The 22,511-nt window shown below is 41.3% G+C and overlaps 1 protein-coding gene across 2 annotated transcripts in view; it reads right to left on the bottom strand.

The window, feature by feature from the left end:
- Positions 1–15,907: 15,907 nt before the first annotated feature.
- Positions 15,908–22,511, bottom strand: part of SMAD4 (SMAD family member 4) — a 60,602-nt gene continuing 53,998 nt past the window's right edge. Inside the window, exon 12 of one of the 2 annotated variants that reach the window (XM_079941926.1) lies at positions 15,908–22,435. In XM_079941926.1, coding sequence (XP_079798052.1) covers positions 22,224–22,435 — 212 coding nt within the window. In that variant the 3' untranslated portion in view covers positions 15,908–22,223. The remainder of the gene's footprint in view (positions 22,436–22,511) is intronic. The other variant, XR_013831197.1, reaches the window with a different exon arrangement.

The following is a 22,511-nucleotide window of genomic DNA, read 5'->3' on the forward strand; positions in this document are numbered from 1 at the left end:
TCGTACTGGGGGGCCAGGCTCTTCTGTAACAATAGCCTTGAATGCCCCTTCCTCCTACTATGGGGGTACATCATTCTCAAGGACAAATGGACTGAACAGCTATTTGCTGACCCAAAAAGGTGGTGTGAGGACTCTTGTGACAGTGCTCCCACAGCCATGGTGGTGGTTTGAGCTCCAACTGCAAAGGCAGCTCTGAAACAGGGCCAGCACCCTCCTCCAGCGGCCCCAGGGATCCCCCCACCCACACACTGGAAAGTATCTGATGAGCTCATTCATCCTGGGGCATTAGACGCCCTCCCTGGGGGAACCAGGGCTCTGGGCCTGGAAGGAACTTACTGGGAGGCAGGGCTTGTCTCAGCACCGGGAAGAATTTTCTATGTTCAGAGGGGGGCAAAATTGGGACCTAGCCTTGTGCCACGTCCTCTTCTCTCTGGTGATGGAGTTTCTGACACTGTTAGCAGTCCTGGGACTGCTTCAAGCCACTGCTTACCTGCCCCTCCAGTTCCACCTCTGCCCGACATCGCCTGTGCCACGTGGTTCACATGCCACAAATGCCCACACAGTCCTCTGTTTAGTGGCCTCTCAATGGGCCATCAGTCGGGAAGGTGACTCAATGATTGTCCCCTCCAGCTTCATGTCACCCTGCCTCTTGCCCACACCGAGAGGTTCTCACACTTAGGGCAAAACTGGTATTTCCCTCACCAGGCTGGGAACACATCCCTTCCAAGGCTGACCTTCAAGGGACTTTGCTAAGGCGGCAGCCTTGACTGCCCTTCCCACCAGGAGGCGCCTTAAGAGAAAAATTCACGGGCAGCTCCTTTAGCAGCCGTTTCTCCTCTAGGTTCTTCAGCAATTTTTCTTTAACGCAATTGTCCCGCGGCAGCGCATCCAGAAAACACATTTTTCTGGTCTCACCCCTACACTTTTCCACTTACCATGAATTGGCTGCTATTTCAGTAAAATAATTGATGACTAACCTGGTGGGTTACTTTCCTTCAAAAGCGTTGAATTTTCAGGAAACTGAGACCCTGAGAGATTTAAGATCTCTATGCCTCACTTTCCTCATCTGTGAAACAGTGATAATATTCCCTTGGAAAATGTTTGTGAGGATTAAATGAGTAACTACAGTTAACGAGTTCAGAACGGTGCCTGGCACATAGTAAGTGCTGACTCAGTGTTAGCTGTTGCTATTATTACTGTTGTTGTTATGTTCGTGCCTCCGGGGCCTGGCCCTAGAACTTCCTCTTTGGACTGTGGCTCCCCGGGCTCAGGCCGGGGACGGGGGGGTGTTCCCCCAACCTTTCAGTAACGGGAGCACTTTGGGGGCCTGATGGGTACCAAGCATCCTTCCGATGCTTTGAGCGCCAAGCCGTTTGCATCAAGGGGGAAGCTTCCATTCAGGTCCAGGAAGGGAAGGAGCTCAGGATGCCGGCCGACCTTCAGCCTCAGACCCCAGATTCTGAGCAAACGAGGGCCTGGCTTAGTTCCTCCGCAAGATCGAGGCTCTTTGTGGACGAAAACGACAGCCGTCCTAGGCTGTCTCCCGGAGTCCTTGCGACATCGAATTAAAGAACCCTAATACCCGAAATCTAGGGACAGGACCACCGGTGTTAGTCCGGTTCCCGGCTCCGCCCTCGGGCTTGGGTACCAGGCAAGCGGCTCGGAGCTGGAACGGGCGCGTCCTCCTCGCAGGCCGGCGACTCACCTGGGAGGAGCCGGGAGGAGCGGGGCGGAGGGGAGGCGGCACCGAGGAGGGCGCTGCGCGGGGCGTTGGCGACCCCTAGCGGTCGTCGTGGGAAGCGGAAAGCCCGAGTGCACCTCCCGACCCCTCGCCCTGGGCCCCCGCGGCTCCCCGCGGCTTCGCCCCGCGTCGGCCCCGCCTTCCCCGAGGCCCCACGCCCCGCTCCCTCCGCCCCTCCCAGGATCCCAGCGGCCTGCAGGCCCGGACTCGCCACACCCCGGACTGCAGTCCGCTTCCCCCCCATGCCTGTACCCGGCTACCGGTCGGCGTCCGGACACCCCAGAGGTGACGGGGCATGCCTGGGGGAGGGCGGGAGTCCCCAGGTGCCTAATGAGGACCCCCAACAGCCCGCCTTCCCCGGGCACGTTGATAGGCCCGTACATTTCAATGGTGAGGGGGCAGCCCCCAAACACACCAGTTTTCCATTACGGCTCTGATGATAATCATAACGATGATGATGATGATGGTGATGATGGTGATGATGATGAGGGTGATGATGGTGATGATTGATGATGGTGAAGATGATGATGATGATAATGGTGATGATGATGGTGAAGATGATGGCTGCTAAGTTCTATCAACCCCTTCCTGGCAGCAGGCACATTGTTAAGTACTTCACAGACATTTTTCTCAATTTATCCTCACATCAAACCTAAGACCTTAAGTATGCCTGTCAGTGCTTTACAGATAAAGAGACTGAAGCTTAAAGAAGTTAGAGAAGTTGCCGAAAATGCAACAATGAGTAACCACGGGCGGGTCTGATGATGCCGAGACACTCGAACCACTACCTCCCCGGTCTCCAGGTGTTGGCCAGTCACGGGTGCACAGGGTGCCGCTGCAGTAGTGTTTTCACCCTCGGTGGTAGATTTTGCACGTCACCACCCTCCTTCTGAGTGCTCCTATTTGCCGATCATCAATGTACCAAGGAAATGAGCCTCCCGAGCCCCAGGAGATGATCAGCAGGCCCCCCAGCCCTAACCCTGTCCTGGCAGAATCGCAGACATGCTCTCATCCCACCGCATCTGCCTCTCAGCCTTTGTCCTCCAGACTGAGGCTCTGGTTCTCAGAAGGTCCCCCTAGGGACACTGCAACATGGCCTGGGCTTGCCTCAAACTAACTTCTCCATGGAGAATCCAACCTGCCAGGGCAGGAAGGCACCATCTCCCACTCGTCCTGTGCTGCCACCATCTCACCCCTCCGAGAGCCGCCCGAGGCCTCCAGCACAGGCCAGTTCAGTGGGCATGCCTTACCTGTTTCAAAAATCAAGGAATGAATGTTGTGTTAATTTCCTAGAGCTGCTGTAACAAAGTGCCACAAACCAGATGGCTTAAAACAGCAGAAACTGGGCTTCCCTGGTGGCGCAGTGGTTGAGAGTCCGCCTGCCGATGCAGGGGACACAGGTTCGTGCCCCGGTCCGGAAGGATCCCACATGCTGCAGAGCGGCTGGGCCCGTGAGCCATGGCCGCTGAACCTGCGCGTCCAGAGCCTGTGCTCCCCAACGGGAGAGGCCAAAATAGCGAGAGGCCTGCGTACTGCAAAAAAAAAACCAACAAAAAAACCCAGCAGAAACTTACTCTCTCACAGTTCTGGGGGCCGCAAGCCCAAAATCAAGGTGTGGGCCCTGCCGTGCTCCCAAGTAAGAGGAGCCTTCCTTGCCTCTTCCAGTTTCGGGTGGTGGCTGGCAATCCTAGCCTTCCTTGGCTGGTAGATGCATCACTTCAGTCTCTGCCTCTGACTTCACAGGGTCCCACCCAAAGCCCCTATTTCCAAATAAGGTCATGTTCACAGGTGCCAGGGATTAGAACTTCAATATATCTTTTTGGAAGACACAATCCAACCTAGAACAACTGTTAAGGGCAATTTGCTTGTGGTCTGTTTCTCAATTTAAACTGAAGCTCCCGGGGCTTGGTTTGTCACAGCAAGCAAAAGGTTGGCAGTGTTTATGAGGTGCTGCCTTACACGCTGCAAAGATGTACTCGTTTCACCCCTGGTTCCTTTCCCGTTTTTTTTTTTTTTTTTTTTTTTTGGTACACGGGCCTCTCACCGCTGTGGCATCTCCCGTCGCGGAGCACAGGCTCTGGACGCACAGGCTCAGCGGCCATGGCTCACGGGCCCAGCCGCTCCGCGGTACGTGGGATCCTCCCAGACCGGGGCACGAACCCTCGTCCCCTAAATCGGCAGGCGGACCCCCAACCACTGCGCCACCAGGGAAGCCCCCCCTTTCCCTTTTTATTAGTCCATCAGTGGTGCTTTTGTTGTCACGGTACGACTGTGTTTACTCCAGGCTTAAGTGCCTCTGTTTCTCTTTCATGTTAGGTGTTAAAATGAAATATTAACTTGGAATATAGCCTCTCCCTCCCTGGCAGTGGCAAGAAGCATTCTAATGTCAAAATAGGTCAGGCTGACCTCGCGTACTCACTGAAGTCCAGACTCCTCTGCCTGGTCCTTAAGCCTCATCACAGTCCAGCTCCAGCTCGCCTTTCCTGGGGCTGCCTCTCAGTTCACACACTCAAGGGGTGCCTGCCTTTCCCACAAATGCCCCTCGGGCTTTTGTAACCCTTGAGTAGGGAAGACTTTCCTAAGCAAAACATAAAACACAGAAAGCTGTAAAGGAAGTTTCTGAGAAATTTAACTACATTAATTCAAAACTTCAATTAGACATTGGGACCAATAACACAACTAAAAGCAAGAATCAGCCTGGAAGAAATCATTTACACATACATAACAGGCAAAGGATAAATATCCAGGTCCAGATATATAAAATCTTATACTAATAAATTTAAAATTACAATTCACCGAAAAAATAAACAAGCCATAAACATATGAAAAGCTTCTAAACTTACTAATAATCAGGAAAACAAAAAATAAAATAATAGTAATACATCACCCTTAACCCAGTGTGACTGACACAATTTGTAAGTTGATAATATCCAAAGTGGGCAAAGGTGAGGGAACTCTAATACTCATTTGTTGGGACTGCAAAATGATAAGGACTTCTGGGGGACAATTTAAAATTTTAAACTGGGAATTCCCTGGCAGTCCAGTAGTTAGAACTCTGCACTTCCACTGCTGGGGGCCCAGGTTCAATCCGTGGTCGGGGAACTAATATCCCACAAGCGCGTGGTGCAGGCAAAAAATAAAATAAAATTTTAAATGGGCAAACTCTTTAATCCAACAATTCTACTTCTAAATATCTATCCTAGAGAAATATTCAAAAAGCCCTGTGAAAGACATTTACTGTAGCATTTTCATAATATTCTGAAAAGTCAGATATCCATATTAGAACAGTGGTTAGATAAATTGTGGGATATCCACACTATGGAATGTTGCAGCTGTTATATTAAAACAAGGCAGGTCTATATAAACTAACATAAAAAGATGTGCACATATCACTGGATGAGAACAGAAAGTTGCAAAATACTAACATATATTTTCAATTTTTCTGAGACACGTATTTTATCACATTTCAACATCTCTGAAAATCGGAAGTCACCTTATAATCAGTGACATGTGAAGTGCTATTGGCCCACTGCCTATATTCCCTGAGTATACGTGAACCCTCAAAATGTCACAACCCCTTAAAGGGCGATTTGGTGAAGAAACATGAATGCTGTCTGTTGCCTGGAAACTTTGTTAACTTCTTGTCAGACGAAGAAAGTGCATCAAAACTTGCAGAATGCATGTTAACAACTTAGAGGAAACTCCCTGAGACGATAGTGAAGTGGTCTTTTAAGAAATGCTGCATCACAAGGCTCTCGATGGTGTAAAGAGGACACAGTATATAAAAACAGTCATGGGCAATTCAGGGTCAGAAGGGATTCGGAAGAGTCAGATTCTAAACATTCAGTAATTTTAGCAAACACCTAAGCCAACTTATTTTATTTATATTTTCCATTTATTGGATGGACATGAGCTATGATACCAGAAAAACTTTGTGTAAACATCTAAATAAATTCTTCCAATAAATGTAAAATAAAAATTACAAAGTGAAAAGAAAACACGGTAAATTACTATTTTTGTTTAGATGTACAGATAGTTCAAAGAGTTCCCATACAGTCCACACCCAGTTTCCCTTGCTATTAACATCTTATATTATAATGGTACATTTGTTGCAATTAATGAAATGATATTGATACATTAATATTACTAAGTCCATACTTTATTCAGATTTCTTTAGATTTTCCCTAGTGTCCCTTTTCTGTCCCAGGAGCCCACCCAGGATCCCACATTCTATTTACTCATAATGTATTCTTAGGCTCCTCTTGGTTGTGACTGTTTCTCAGACTTTCCTTGTTTTTGATGACCTTGACAGTTTTGCAGAGTACTGGTATTTTGTAGAATGTGCCTCAGTTGGGATTTCTGATGTTTTTCTCATGATGAGACTGGGAAGAAGATCAAAGATGTAAAGTACCATTTTCATCACATTATGTCAAGGGCACAGAGCATCAACATGATTTTATCACTGTTTACATGAACCTTGATCACCGGGCTGCGGTAAAATTTGTCAGGTTTCTCTACTGTAAAGTTAATTAATTTTTTACAAAGATGTCAAAATAATTTAATGGGTGAAACAGAAAGACTTTTCAATAAATGGTGCTTGGACAATTGGATATTCTAATAGGGAAAAACCTTGACCCTTCCCTTACAGCACACATAAAGATCAACTTGAAATGTATCACATACCTAAATGTAAAAACTAAAACTATAAAACTTCTACAAGAAAAGAGAAAATCTTCATGATTATGAGGTAGGCAAAGAATTCTTAGGACACAAATAACATAAACAATAAATGAAAAACAATAACTTTGATGTAATCAAAATTTTGAACTGCTCTTTGAAAGACACTATTAAGAACATGAAAAGGCGAGTTGCAGGTTGGGAGAAAATAGTCACCATACATATATCTGATATAGATCTTTCTACAGAATATATTTTAAAATCTTACAGTTCAATCAGAAGGCAAACAATCTGATTTTTTAAATGGCAAAAGATTGAAACAGACTCACAGAAAAATATATAAATGGACAATAAGTACATGAAAAAATGCTCAGCATCATTAGTCATCAAGGAAATGCAAACTAAAACCACAATGAGAGACCACTACATACTCACTAGCATGGGTTAAATTAAAAAGACTCACAATACCAAGTGTTGGTGAGGATGTGGAGAACTGAAATTTTCACACTTTTCTAGTAGGAATGTAAAATGATGTCAACACTTTGAAAAAGAGTTTGGTACTTTCTTTCTTTCTTTTTTTTTTTTGCGGTATGCGGGCCTCTCACTGCTGTGCCCTCTCCCGTTGCGGAGCACAGGCTCCGGACACGCAGGCTCAGCGGCCATGGCTCACGGGCCCAGCCGGTCCGCGGCATGTGGGATCTTCCCGGACCGGGGCACGAACCCGTGTTCCCTGCATCGGCAGGCGGACTCTCAACCACTGCGCCACCAGGGAAGCCCTGGTACTTTCTTAAAATATGTGCATACAGGCAAGAAGTTTCACTCTTAGGTGTTTACTCAAGAGAAATAAAAACAGATATCCATCCAAAAACTTGAACATTAATGTTCATAGCAGCCTGAGGCATAATAGGGAAAACCTAAAACAACCTTGACGTTTTGCCAAGATATTAGGTTTCTGACATTCTGAAATGCCTCCAGGTGTGCTGGTCCAATAAAGAACCAATTAAATTGAAAACCAGAAATAGTGATAAATGCATGAACCCTCTGTTGCTCTGTGGCTCATTCCTGGGCAAGATTTTAGCAGAGTCATGCCCCAGTCACAAGGTGGGAACAACCTACCGATTACATATGATGGTACCGTTCTAGGCACTATAGAGCACACAAAGCAGTGGAAGTCATGGTCCCTGCCTTAGCCTCTGAGCTCTCTAGTCTTAAGGAATTCCCGCCTGTCACGCAGAGCCCACCTCCCGTTATAAAAGGAGAACCTGCCAAATACTTGCCCTCCCAGCCTCTCCTGCAGCCAAGACGTGGACCCGATGATCCAGGCTCTCCAATGATGTGTTCTTGACTCAGACTTCACTTGGTAGGCTACCGACAGAAGACCTGGGGACGGTGCAGAATCCGTGCTGGCAAGGGTGGCTGGAACTGCAGAGGCAGTTCCCTCTAGGATCCAGAGGCAGTAACGACATCAGGCCAGCATAGGCAGTGAAGTCAAAGCTCGCTGCTGTTTCAGGGCCCAGCAGACAAGTTCTGCAATGTGACACAGGCAGTGCCTGGCTCTGTGGATTCCAAGCCCACATCTCCTGCTCTAGTTAGGATTCTAATTACCAAGCTGGATCCTTTTAACAAATTCCCTTTCCGCTTAAATTAACCAGAGCTGGTTTCTTTGCTTACTAGATAAACCAGGTCCTTAAGGAATTCACACTCTAGACAAGATGCTTACATAGATTCCCTGAAACAAGAGGGAACAAAGAAGATAGTATTACACAAGTATTAAACGGGGTAGAATAAACTAGAGGCTCAGAGCGAGAGGGATTGCTCAGTGATTGAGGGATTTTCAGAAGAGAGGCTTAGCATGGAAGAGCCATCATAAAGGTAGGAAGTGAGGGGTGCCCTGCCCCATAGCCACAGGGCTGTGAGACCTGCAGGCCCCGGGACACTCTGTTTCCCAGGATTGCTCACGGTCTGGAGGAACATATCAGAGCATCCCTTTCTCTTCAGAGCCAGAGCCTCCGGGCAGCACCGTGATGAGCTGCGGTGGACTTGGAGGACAGCTTCTCAGGGCTCACTCCCCAAGCAGTTCTAGAGTGTCCTGAAGAACCTGCTGATAACATCATTCAGGGAGAACAGCCCCAGAGGAGCAAGTTCTAGTTCCTGGAGATCAGCCTCGAATGAAAGCAGCACAGAACTGAGAGGGATGCAGCTTATCCCAGCTTATCCCTTATCCCTTATGATTGGCAGTCCACCAATCAACACATCTCACTGAGCACCTAAAACATACAGCTGAGGGCTAGATTTCGTGTGTGGAACACGAAGTGTAAAGTGTGAGAACCCGGTGTGGCTGGAGAGACCTCCGGCTCACCTGAGGACAGTCCCCTCTAGCAAACGGGAGGTCTGAAGGGATGCTGCACAGCCAAGATGGGCTTCCTCGGGCTGTGTCCTATGGGAACACCAGAGGGGACGGCAGCAGTCGCAGGGGTCCCGGCCCTGCCCTCGTCCTGTTTCTGTGACCCGAGCTGCCTGAGATGGCAGCTGTGGCAGCCGGCTGTGTGCCATGGCAATCCTGCAAGTTTTGCCTCAACTAAAGTTTTCCCCAAGGTCCCAGCAGCCCTGGGCACCCAACCTCATATGAGATTTGTAAAAGGTTGTTCCTGACACAACTGTGCTAGTTCTGAATGTGGGGAGTGAGTCTGTGGGTGTTCATTTTCTCATTATACTCCATGTATCTTGTATATTATGTTCATTCCTTTTCACTGATTGAATAGTACATGGTACTACTTTAATTTACTTAAAAGTTTTACTGCCAAGAACTATAGCAAATGGGGATGTTTGCAAAGTTCTAAGGTGTCTTGGGAAGCACACAACTAATAAGCACTGGACAGTGTGCCGTGGACCGTGCACGGGTGGCAGTCCTGACTTCCGGTTTGAGGATGGGTTAGATGCCATACCAGGCTGCTCTGATTCCAAGCTGATAATGCCAGCTGTCACTGCTGCCAGGACCAGTGGGATGGATTCCATTCCTCCTGGAACCCTTGCATCCCGGTCCCGTCAGCTAGCTGTGTGGCTGCCTGACCTATTCTAAATCCCATCCTGCATATTCTGTTAAGCGTCTGTGTGAGGGGTGACTTCAGCTTTGCCCACTTCTCTAGGGTTTTCACCAGCAACTCACTACAGTGTCATATCCCCCTCCTCCTACCTTCACCTTCTGGTTCCAAGTAATCCTCAAGAATCCTATCGCTAACAGTGAAAAGATGTCCATGGATGACACTAGCAGTGGGGTCAGGCCTCGTTCACACTGGAGCAGTAAAACAGGCCACCTCCAGAAAAGTAACTAATTAATGGAACTAAAAGGTTATCTGATGTGACTGACCATAATAAAAGGAATTTCATCGTTCTTTTGCAAAGTTGGAGGCTAAAGTAAGAGACACATAGACTAAGCAAATGTGCACATTAAAATACTGAGGCAATTAATTTCCAGGAAAAAAGCAAAAGCCAAAAATAAATTATCCAAGAAAGAAAATACGCACCAAGTGTCTCAGCTATGAATACTGAATTAATCAAAGTTATGACTTAATTCTATCAGTGAATGGGCAATAATGGTGGTAGTGATAGTGTGAGAGAGCCAAATCCTCATTTTTCAGAGTAGGAAGTCAGTGGATGTCTAAAAAAATTTTTTTTAAACCAAGAAATGGCAACGCAAGTATGCGATTTAGAAAGATGGAGGTAAACCCAGAAAAAGAGCTAAGAAACAGGAATGGGAGTAGAGAGGGGTGAGGGTTAGGGTTAGGGTTCGAGAAAGAGAGACCTGTCTTTCATTGTAAGCCTCATAGTATGACTTTTTTTAAGATTAAACTTTTGATTTTGAGAAAATTATAGAGTCACATGCAGTTGTAAGAAATGATACAGAGGGCTTCCCTGGTGGCGCAGTGGTTGAGAGTCCGCCTGCCGATGCAGGGGACACGGCTTCGTGTCCCGGTCCGGGAAGATCCCACATGCTGCAGAGCGGCTGGGCCTGTGAGCCATGGCCGCTGAGCCTGCGCGTCCGGAGCCTGTGCTCCGCAACGGGAGAGGCCACAACAGTGAGAGGCCCGTGTACTGCAAAAAAAAAAAAAAAAAATGATACGGAGATTCCTCAGCAGTAACATCTTGCTAAATTAGAGCATTCCACACCGGGTTATCCACATTAATACAGTTGACCCTTGAACAACACAGGTTAACCTGCGCTGGTCCACTTACATGCAGTTGATTGAATGCACAGGTGCAGAACTTGTGGGGACAGTAAAGTGATACACAAATTTTCCACTGCTAAAGGGTCGGCACCCCTTGCCCCCCGGGTTGTCCAAGGTCAACTGTACAGTCAAGATGCACATTTCCATCACTACAAGGATCCCTCTGTTACCTTTCTGCTGTATACCCACTGACCTCCAAACTTGGCCTCTAGCAACCACTAATCTGCTCTTCATTTCTGTACTTTTGTCATTTCAAGAATGTTCTATAATTGGAATAATTTGTAATTTGGAGGAATTGTCTTCTTTTACTCAGCAGCATACTCTGGAGATCCATCTAGATGTGCATGTATCGTTTTTTCCTTTTTATTCCTGAGTAGTATTCCATGGTGTAGATGTATCACAGTTTGTTTAACCATTTGTCTCTTGAAGAACATCTGGGTTGTTTCCAGTTTTCAGCTATTACAAATAACGCTGCTATAAACATTCAGGTACAGTTTTTTTGTGTGAACATGACTTTTCAGTTCTCTGGGATAAATGCCCAGGAGTGCAGCTGGAATTTGTGATTAGTTGCATGTTCGGTTTTTTAAAGAGAAACTGCCCAAGTGTTTTCCAGAGCGGTTGTAACATTTTACATCCCCACCAGCAATGTATGTGTGGTCCACTTTCTCTGCATCCCTGTTAGCATATGATGTACTTTTATTTTACCCATTACAGGTGTATAACGATATCTCATTGTGGTTTTAATTTGCATTTCTCTAATGGCTGGTGATGTTGAGTACCTTTTCATGTACTTATATGCCACCTTATATCCTCTTCAGCGAAATGTCTCATTTCTTATGCCCATTTTCTAATGGTATTATTTGTTTTTTTTATTACTGAGTTTTGAGAATTCTTTATATATTCTAGATATTGTCATTTCATTCTCTTAATAAGGTCTTTCACAGAGCAAATATTTTCAATCTTGACAGAATCCAATTTATCAAATTTTCCATTTATGGATTTTGATTTTGGTGTCAAGTCTAAGAACTTCTTGCTTAATCCTAGATCCCAAAGATTTTTTTCTAAAAGTTTTATAACTTTAGGTTTTACATGTTAAGTCTGTGATTCATTTTTAGTTAATTTACATATAAAGTATAAAACTTGGGTCAAGGTCCGTTTCCTTGTCTATGTGTGTCCAGCTTCTCCATCACCATTTGGTGAAAAAACTATCATTTCTCCATTGAATTGCTTTTGCACCTTTGTTAAAAGTCAGTTGTGCATATTTCTGTGGGTCTACTTCTGGGTTCTCTATTCCATCTTACTGATTTGTGTGTCTGTTCCTCCAATACCACAGTCTCCACTACAGTAATCAATATACAGTAATTATATATATATATATATATACACACACACACACACACACACACACACACATTCAGTATACACACACACATACACTATATTTATAATGTCTTGAATTTGAGTAAACTAACTCTTCCTACTTTATTCTTTTATCAAAATTGTCTTACCTTCTGGTTTGCCTTTCCATGTGCATTTTAGAATAATCTTACCTATATCTACGAGAAAAAATCTTGCTGGGATTTTGACAGGAACTGCATTAAACCTGTATATCAATCTAGGGAGAATTGACATATTTACTCTATTGAGTGTTCCAATCCATGAACACACAGCATGTTCCTCCATTTAGACGTTTTTCAATTTATTTCATCAGCATTTGTAGTTTTCAGCATACAAGTCCTATACATGTTTTGTTAGATTACACCTTTCTTTTTCAAGTGATTGTAAACAGTATTGTATTTTAATTTCAGCATCCACATGGTCATTGCTTATGATAAAACTACCGTTGACTTTTGTACGTAAATCTAGTATTCAGCGACCTCAGTAGACTCACTTATTAGTTCTAGTTTTTAAATACATTCCTTGGGAATTTCTACGTAGACAATCATGTCATCTACAAATAGGGATTGTTTTACTTCTTCCTTCCCAATCTGTATGCCTTTTATTTCCTTTTCTTGCTTTATTACACTGGCTAAAACTTTCAGCACTGTGCTGAATAAGAGTTGTGAGAGTAGACATCCTTGATTTGTTCCCAATCCTAGGTGGAAAGCATTTAGTTTCTCACCATTTAGTATTATGTTAGCTGTAGGTTTTTTTGTAGATGTGCTTTATTAAAATGAGGAATTTCCCCTCTGTTCCTATTTTCTGAGTTTTTATCATGAATGGGTGTAGGATGTTGAGATATTTTTCTTCTTTAGCCTGATAATGTGGTAGTTAGATTGATTTTCAAATACTGAACCAGGCTGGCATTCCTAAAATAAAATCCATTTGGTCATGGTGTATAATTTTTTGTATGTTGCTGAATTCTATTTGCTAATATTTTGTTAAGGATTTTTGCATATATATTCATGAGGGATATTGGTCTGGTTTTTTTTTTGGTATCATCTTCGTCTGGTTTTGTATCAGGGTAATACTAGCTTCATAAAATGAATGGGGAAGCATTCTCTTCTATTTTCTGGATAATATTGTGTAATTGGTATTAACTCTTCTTTGGTAGAATCTTCAGTGAAACCATCTGGGGACTGGAGATTTCTTTTCAGGGATTTTAAAATTATTTCCATTTCCTTAATAGCTATAAGGCTATTAAATAATCGATTTCATGTTGGGTGAGTTCTGGTAATTTGTGTTTTTCAACAAATTGGTCAATTTCATCTAAGTTGTCAAATTTGTGTGTGTAAAGTTATCTTAGTATTCCCTTCTTATCCTTTTGATGTCTATAGTGGCTGTAGTGATATCCCATTTTATTCCCCATATTGGTAATTTGTGTCTTGTCTTTTTCTGTCAGTCTTGGTAGCGGTTTGTTGATATTACTGATCTTTCCAAAGAACCTGTTCTTTGTTTCATTGATTTTCTCTGTTGGTTTTGTTTCAATTGTACTGATTTCTGCTCCAAATTTATTTCCTTCCTTCTGCTTGCTTTGGGTTTTTCTAAGTGTTTGAAGTGGAAGCTTTAAAGTACTGATTTGAGATTTTTTTTCTTTTTCTCTAATGTTTGCATTTAGTGCTATAAATTTCCCTTTCAGCGCTGCTTTAACTGAATCCCACAGATGTTGATGTTTTCATTTCTCATTCAGTTCAGTGTATTTTTTAAAAATTTCCCTTGAGACTTCCTCTTTAACCCATGGTTTAGAAATATACTGTTTAGTTTCTAAGTGCTTGGAGATTTTCCTGTTATCTCTCTATTACTGATTTTTTTGTTTGATTCCACTGTGGTTGGAGAACACTTTATATGATTTCAATTCTTTTAAATTCATTAAGTTTTGAGTCTATCTTAGTATATGTTCTGTTTGCACTTGAAAAGCACAGTATTTTGCTGTTTTTGGATGACTTGTTCTATAAATGTCAGTTAGATCATATTGGTTGATGGTGGTGTTGAGTTCTTCTATATCCTTGATGATTTTAACTATTCTATCAACTGTTTAAAAAGCTATGTTGAAGTCCCCAACTATGGTTGTGGATATATTTCTCCATTCAATTCTATCATTTTTTGCTTCCCATTTTTTGCTCTGTTGCTTGGTGTATACACACTTAGGATTAACTGTGTCTTGACGAATTAACTCTTTATCATTACATACTGTCCCTCTCTATCTCTGGCATTTTTCTTTGCTCTTAAATCTACTTTATCTGATACTAACATAGCCAATCTTGCTTTTCTTTGACTGTTTACCTAATATATATTTTCCTATAAACCTTTTTCTTTCAGATTGCCTATATTGTTATATTTGAAGTTTCTTGTAGACAGTATATAGTTGGATCATGTTTCTTAATACAGTCTACCAATATCTGTCTTTTAATTAGTATATTTAAACCATTTACATTTAATATAATCATTAATATGTTAGATAGTAAGTCTGACATTTTTAAAAACATTTTCTCTTTGTTCTGTTTTTTTGCTTGTTTTCTTTTCTGCCCTGCCTCATTGTGAGTTACTGAACATGTTTTAGAATTCCATTTTGATTTATCTATAGTATTTCTGAGTTTATCTCTTTGGTTAGCTTTTTCATAGTTTTAAATATTTACTCTGTATACATTTAGAATCACCTTAGGTAGTGTTGCAATTTTTGCTTCAACTAGCAAACATAATTTAGAAAACTCAAGATGAGATTTATGTATTAACACATATTTTTGCTTACCATATATATTATTTTGCTTACCATATTTTTAATTTCTTCTTGATATTACCTTTCTTCTTTTATCATTTCCTTTCTGTTTAGAGAAACTCCTTTAAGCATCATTCTTTTAGGGTAGGTCTGCTGGTGACAAATTCCCTGAACCCATCCTGTCCATCTGTCTGGCCCAAAAGGACTACATCAAAATAAAGAAGTAGATGCCATCCCCAAAGTAGGGCCAGAACTAAAAGAATTGTTCTTTTAGAACAGAAGGGGCTGAGGGTAAAGGGCACTACAATTTATCACAGTGAGAAGACAGGGTGAGAAGGGTTTGAAGAGGAGTTGGGACTTTTCAGGTTGTCATTTGTGGGAGCTGTGATAAGGCAGGAGATGGAATAAAGCACAAAGAATCAAGGGTCAAAAGCAGAGGGCAGAGAGAGATGAAGAATACACAAAACTGCCCTTACTCCTGAAGAGTTCCACAAAGGAATGCTTTTTGTGTTTCGTTTTTTTCCCCTCAACAGCATGCCAATCAACAACCCTCTCCAAGTTCAGCTTAAAATACTGTAAATTTTAGGTCAGGCGAGAATGAGTCTCTCGGCCTGATAAATGTCTCTGGAACTCACATCAGCAAGACCAGAAAGAAAATTCTGATTTGGTCGTGATTTTTTTTTTTTTTTTTTTTTACAAGCCATTGCCAAAGAAAAACCTTACCTGACCACCCCCTGCCCCACACTGACCCCTCATTTCATAAAGGAGGCAGCTAGGGGGGAATAGCTTTCTTTATCCTTAGATGGGCAATGATAGGGTCAGTCTCCAATTTCCAATTTCTGTCTCTCCTTTAAGCATCTTGGTTCTCATAATTCCCTAGTACCCACCTCTTCAACCACCATCATTCCACTCTCTCCTTTTAGAAATGAGATAAGAATGGGGACAGTTCTCCCATGGTCATATTTGAAATGCTGTAGTTCCCATTTCAATTGTCACAAAGCAATGAAGGAAAATGTCCTCAAGTCTGAGAATTCGCTACGTGATTAGAAATTCTTTCTAGATCTAAAACATCCACAGGCTTTAAGAAAAAGAATGAGCACATAATGATTTAATTGGCTTTCTCTTTTAATCAAAAACATACTTTGTTACAGAGTTCTCAGGAAAGGTTCAACTATTTTTTAGCCACAGACTTCAACCAGGCAAAAGTATACAAAAAGCCACAAAGGAACTACCAGCCTTAGCTAACCAGTTTCCCCAAAAGCAGAGGTTAAATGTGGCTCTTCTGTGAGTTTTGGCATAGCTGCATTCCTCTGACTTCCGAGAAGGAGACAGAGTTGGGAAGTACTATCACCAAATCTGTTCCCAACCCCTAGTCACCTCCTCCAAATGGTTCTGCAGCTCACCACGTTTTCATCATCCAGGAGCTTTCACACTTTTCCCTTAAATCACATGTCCAAGGCATCGGCCAGAACCCAACTTGGAAGAAGTTTGCTGACTCTATGTTTGGCCTTTTAACCAATCCAAGCCCATGAGTCCTTCTATCAATGACAAGCAGCCACAGCAACAGCAGCTGGTTTCATTCCTTCCTTTCCAGCTACCACAGAGCTGGCCTCTACCAGGACTCCCCAATCCCCTACCCTTGACCCACCCCCCCAAGGAAGGTTCTCAAGGTCCTTGAAAAAGCCAAGTCCATTAATTATACTCATCCAAGGATAGGCTGGAAGAGAACTCTGAAAGGAATGCTCCAGCCAAAAGTCTTCTAATCAAAATGGACCTAAAAAGAGCCAAAAATAAAGTGAATAATCATCCACTGGTATTAATTTCTTGAGTCATATAAACCATTTTAATTGACACAGTTCAAGGGAATTTCCCTGTTTTCAGAATAGAAGAGTTAAGAAACCAAAGACCCAAAGCAATGACCTCTAATAACCATTAGGCATTTACAGTAAGTTTTCAATCCATTTTAAAGAAAAAATTACCAGCACACAGTACTTAAGAGGATGGTGTCACACACATACCAACCCAAAAGGTAGAATATCATGACTCCAAAAAAAGCCTTAATACACCTTGAATAGAGATGATGGGAAAATAAGATAAAGGCTTTTCTCCATTTTTTTTTTTTTTTTAAGTATTTATTGCAGCCCCCAAGGCGGTGCTAGGCCTTTGGTTGAATTTAAGTTTTAAGGACATATTATGTAACTTCTTGTCCACAGAACAGTAATAAAATATCAAGCCTAGTCTCATTTGAATAATGTGGAAATAAGTAAAAAGCCCCCTCAGACAGCAGACCAAAGGTAAGGAAGAAATCAAAAACTGCTGCAAGGTAGGCAAGGTCACTTAAACTTCAGAGCTGGAAGAACTCATCTAGTCCAACTCCCTCATTTTACAGATGAGGCAACTGAGGCCCAAAGAAGGTAAATGACTTGCCCAAGGTCATACATCAAATTAGTGGCAGAGCGCAAACTAGAGAGTGCAACTATCTGGCCCCAGCCCAGAGCCACTACTAGTTTCCGGTTGAACAAGAACGCTAGTTCTGAGACCTATTGAGAAAGCATCTGAAATAAGCTGAAAATTATCCGCATCAATAGAGAGAAATGATTGTCTTCACTAGAGTTTTCTCCTTAGTTCTTCCTACATTTAAAAAAAAAAAAAAAGATGATGAAAGGAAAAGAAAAAAAGGTTCATTCACTCATTCAAGTCTGATGTTAAAATCCCTGAAAACATCAGCAATCACTTTAGCTACTCCTTGGGGCAGGATATCAGACCCTCAATTCTCATAAAGGCACCTAAAGGTCAAAAATATCTGTAGAGGAGGAAGGCCAGAAGATAGGACTCAAAAAGGGGACACCAAAACAAAACAAAATGACCCCCTCATTTTCCAAGGTTTTTATTTTTTTTGCTGTTCTTTTTCTTTTTGCTGGTGTCCTCTAGGTAATGGTATTGCCTCTGGCTATTGATGCTAACTTAGTAACCAACCCTTGTAACCCCAGTATTTGTTTGAGCAGCATTCAAGTGGAAGCAACTAAACCTTTCAAAGGGGAAAATTATGAATATGACTCATTTCTCTCTATCTGAACTACCTGAAACTCAGCAAGAATCAGGAAGCACACTAAGCAGTCAAACTGATATCAAATGCCAAAGCAGGGAAGTTCTTTTCAATACTTTACAGGAGACTTCCTTGGGTCCTGTCCCAGTTTGCCCTGGTGTTTTAAAGAAAGTTCTAATAAGTATGGTTATCTGGCTTCCTTGCCCAGTCGGGAAAATGAATCAGAAAGGGAAGAAGGAACTAAGGGGAGGTATACTAGTAACACACAGGAAGTGGTTGCTGTCATTAAAGGGGCGGGGGGAGTATACCAAAACAAACATTCCAAACCATAGGAGTCTGCGACCATTTAATGCAGGTAAAACAGTCCCACATGTCTTAGCAGCCTCTAAAGTCTACAAGACAGGAGGCACAAAAGAAACACTGTATCTAGTATGTTCTCTAATATACATATCAAATAACTCCACCCAAAAAAATGGCCAAAGTAAAAAAAGTTTTACTGTTTAAATAAGGCAAGTTTGGATTATGCAGAAAATTCCATTCCACAGTGATACCAGATAAATAAGATAAACAACCTAGCAACACTGGGACAAGTGCTTACAGACAAGGCTGGGCCTGAGGATGCTATGAATAAGGCCACTAACTTTTTACATCCTTCCTGATATATCTTAGGAGAAAAGAAATTATCTAGTTGTGAGGAAAAAATAGAAAGGTTGCACACAAGATTCTCATGCCCCATCTTCAATAATCTTGCAAAGGAGGACTTAGGTGATTATTTACAGATAGCTATCCGCAACAATGGGTTCTGCCTTTAGGAAGGAAAAAAAAAAAGCATTTTTTCTATCTGCTAGTCTTAGCCAAACCCCATCCACAAAAGAGTTGTTAACTGACTTTACATACAGGTAATTGCTTTCATATACTCATTTACCCCAGTAACCTAAAATTCACCATTTTCCCAATCTGCTATTATTAAATGCCAGCAAAATGACTCAATGATGGAGGGAGCAACCTATAGAAACTATCAACAAAAAGGATTATTCTGCCTTACTGAGAATAAAACTTCTTCTTCCAAAAGGCTCTCAAAGAGGTTCTGAACTAATCTGATTTTGCATAATAGCTAGTAACTACTAACTAGTTACCACCAAACCAGGAATCGAAATACTTCACCATATATTCTTTAACCTCCACATATACTTAAGGAGCACCATGGAACATGTAAAATTTCCCTTCTTCAGATGGGCATGGTCAAAAAGACAACTGCAATAAACTTTCGAAATAAGATATTTATCATCTGGAAGACAGGACATTTTATTTTGCCTTCAATGTTCTATTACAAATACCCCCTCTCTACACTACACCCTTCCACACGAAAGTGGATTTTTAACTTTGAAATACAACACAGCTCATATGTGTTCATTTTATTTGGGTATTCTGAGTATGGTTATCCCTAAGCCAGGTCACTCAACCTGTAAACCTACAATGTTTACAGGAGGAATGGGACAGGCAACCTATTTGCCTATTAGGTCAATACAAACGAGCCATGCTTCTAGAAAAACAAGGTTATATGGCAGTGATATATTATCATTATCTTTGTATACCAGGGGTAGTATACTATAAAAAATGACAGACTATATCCCACAAAAGAATCTACTCCCTGGAAAATAAAGGCAACACCATTTTGGATTTAAGGATTTCCCTTTGATAATGCACTGAAAGGCACTAGACAAAAGTGGAATGGGCCTCATACTGGATTGATTATAAAGGTACAAACCTGGTTCATCTCTCTCTCAGCTTCCACTGAAATTCAATATTCTGAGAGTCTCTGAGATATGAACTAGCTAGAGAAAACACACCCAGAACCATATACTCAGAGCAATCAGATTCCAAGAACTGTGGACACTATTCTACTCTTAAAATAGCCATAAAATCTTAAACACTGTGATTCTTTTAGTCTTACTCATCAAAGATGACTACCTCTAAGAAACGTAAATACTGTTCAACAACTATAAGCCCTCAGAAATAACTGATTATAACATACTAGATGTTTTCTCAAAAGCATGTGACTGAACCTAGGCACAAGTATAAAGCAATTAATAACTAGAAGTACTTCTATGTACTTGTCGTATTTTTATGGCTCTTTGCAAAAGGAAACCAAAGTGGGTGGCTTGGCCTGAAAGACAGACTACTTAGCAAATATTTTCCACAATACTTTCCCTAGATGATTAAACATGTAAACCTTCTTTAAAGTAGAATAGGAGGCAATGGATTATATCATAGCATGCTTGTGGTTCTAATCTAACATCCTCGATTTTTAAAATCTGTTATTCTAAAACTCTCTCCCCTCTTGCTCCTATTCTTCATTCACAATAAAACAGACCTAAGTAAAAAATTTCTAGAGAATGAAGATACCTTTTAAAAAATCTGCCAATAAAACGTAAAATCACCAAACTTTACAGATTAAGATTAGGTCTTTAACAGAAGTATCTGTAAGTACTCAAGAGTATAAATGAGTTGGTAGAAATGTTATTTTAAAAAACAAAATACAAGTAGCTTGGATCAAGATATGTTTAAATCACAGCAATAAGCAAACTCAGTGGTTTCTAGGACGGTCTTACTAAGAAGACCTAAGCAAAGAAGTAGAAGATTTGTTGATTTAAGTTGATATAAGGATGACTATCATGCATTAAGTGTTTCTCATGTCTCAAACTTGTAACACACCTGAAATAATCTTATTACACTTAGAAAGGCCCTCCATGAAGAAAGCAAAAACATCTGAAAGATAATCCTTGATTTATTTCACACTATTTATCCTGTAGACAACCTACTTATCTTATAGACAATCAGGCCTAGTTTTGCTACAGTAAAATAAAAGTTAAAAAAATAACCAACCCTACACTTGATACATAATGTCCATAGGGAAGTCCTGGTAGAGTGGGAGAAAAAAACCAAAGCTGCCCAATAGTACTGGCTGTTTGCCTGTCACTTAGTAGAAGGTGTCTCGCCACTAAGGTTGGACTCAAAAGTGCAAAAGAAAAAAAACTTAAAAATCAAACCTAGAATTCAACTTTGCATGTTGAGATTCAGTTTTATTTATGCTACTAGCTAAGTAAAAAGCATACATATTTTATCTGTGGTACAGTCAATACATTTGCAACTTTTCTACTTAAATTCTCTATACAAAGTCACTGCCAATTGATATGATCATTGATGGCAAAGGGCTTAGAATAACCAAAAGGTATAAAAAAGTTTGCAGTCTTGCCCCAAGATACAAAAACTGAATTTTAAACAATGTCATAACATACATGACTTAAACAGTATACGAAAAAAAAGTCACACATCAAATCAAGTACAAAAATATCCAAACTACCTATTATGAACGGTAATGTTTCCCTTATTCTGCACTGTATTTAACACAGAATTTAGCAATTCCCAAAATATTCATTATTTAGTTTAAGCACTGCCACCTTTGCAGAATGGTTAAGATATTAGATGGAGTGACACTGCTTTTAGTGTTTTTAAAAATACAAAACCTTTCCCTATGTTAATGAAGGAAAGAAATTCCTCCTCTAGGCTTCTTAGTAACCAACCCTGTGCCTAGAAATATAGAATACATCTACTGTTTAACAGGGCTAAAGTAGATTTCATGATAAATAGTTATCCAACAAAGATAACAAATGTAATTTTAAATGATATTCCTTTGGTAATTTTAAGGAATTCTCAATATACAGAGATTAGTGTTTTGCCTTGGCAAAAGAAAATTGAAGTCGCAAGACAATCTGAATTGAAATCATCTTCACTAGTTTAACTTGAAAAAAACATTTGCATAAAAGGTTATAATACATTACTATCTTCTTTTTTAAACACAGAGTAAAGTTGCTCTTGGTAAAATTAACTCACCCGCATGGCACAATATTTTGGAGTAAAGTATGTTCAACAATAACAACTCACACACAAGATAATATAGGTGAATTAACTTTGAGAACTTCTCTGCCTTTAAAATCAGCAATATTGAATTTATTCTGTAGAATAACACACATATCAATGTTCTGCATATAAAAGGCTCTAAAACATTTTAAAGGGCTAAATTTTCCAGCATTGGAATGATTCCTTCATACATAACTGGTGAAGATTTAATAAGAATGTGTTTTTCCTGATCTTCAAGCTCTGAGCCATGCCTGAAAAGTTCTAAATAGGAAAAAAAAAATTGTTTTAATCCAGTTTCTGTCTGCTAGGAGCAAGGCAGCAAACACATTTTTCAACCCCTTATGAAAAGATAAAGCAGAACAAAAGTGAAATATATCTTCAGATTATAAACAGGATTGCATTTTATAGTCCACCATCCTGATAATGTTAAGGGCCCCAACATTAAGTTAAAAGACCTCAGTCTAAAGGCTGTGGGTCGGCAATAGGCATGGTGTGAAGTACTTCATCTAGGAGCTGGAGGGCCCGGTGTAAGTGAATCTCAATCCAGCAAGGTGTTTCCTTGATGCTCTGTCTTGGGTAATCAGGCCCCCAGCCTTTCACAAAACTCATCCTGAGTATGCATAAACGACGAAGGTCATCAACACCGATTCCAGCAGCAGCTGACAAACCTAACAGAAAAGATTTAGATGACGTCAGAGGGACAGCTGATCTCTTCCCATCCTCCCTAAATCTTACATTAATAAG

This window comes from Stenella coeruleoalba (genome assembly GCF_951394435.1).
Source record: "Stenella coeruleoalba genome assembly, chromosome: 14".
In the NCBI taxonomy this organism is placed as follows: Eukaryota; Metazoa; Chordata; class Mammalia; order Artiodactyla; family Delphinidae; genus Stenella; species Stenella coeruleoalba.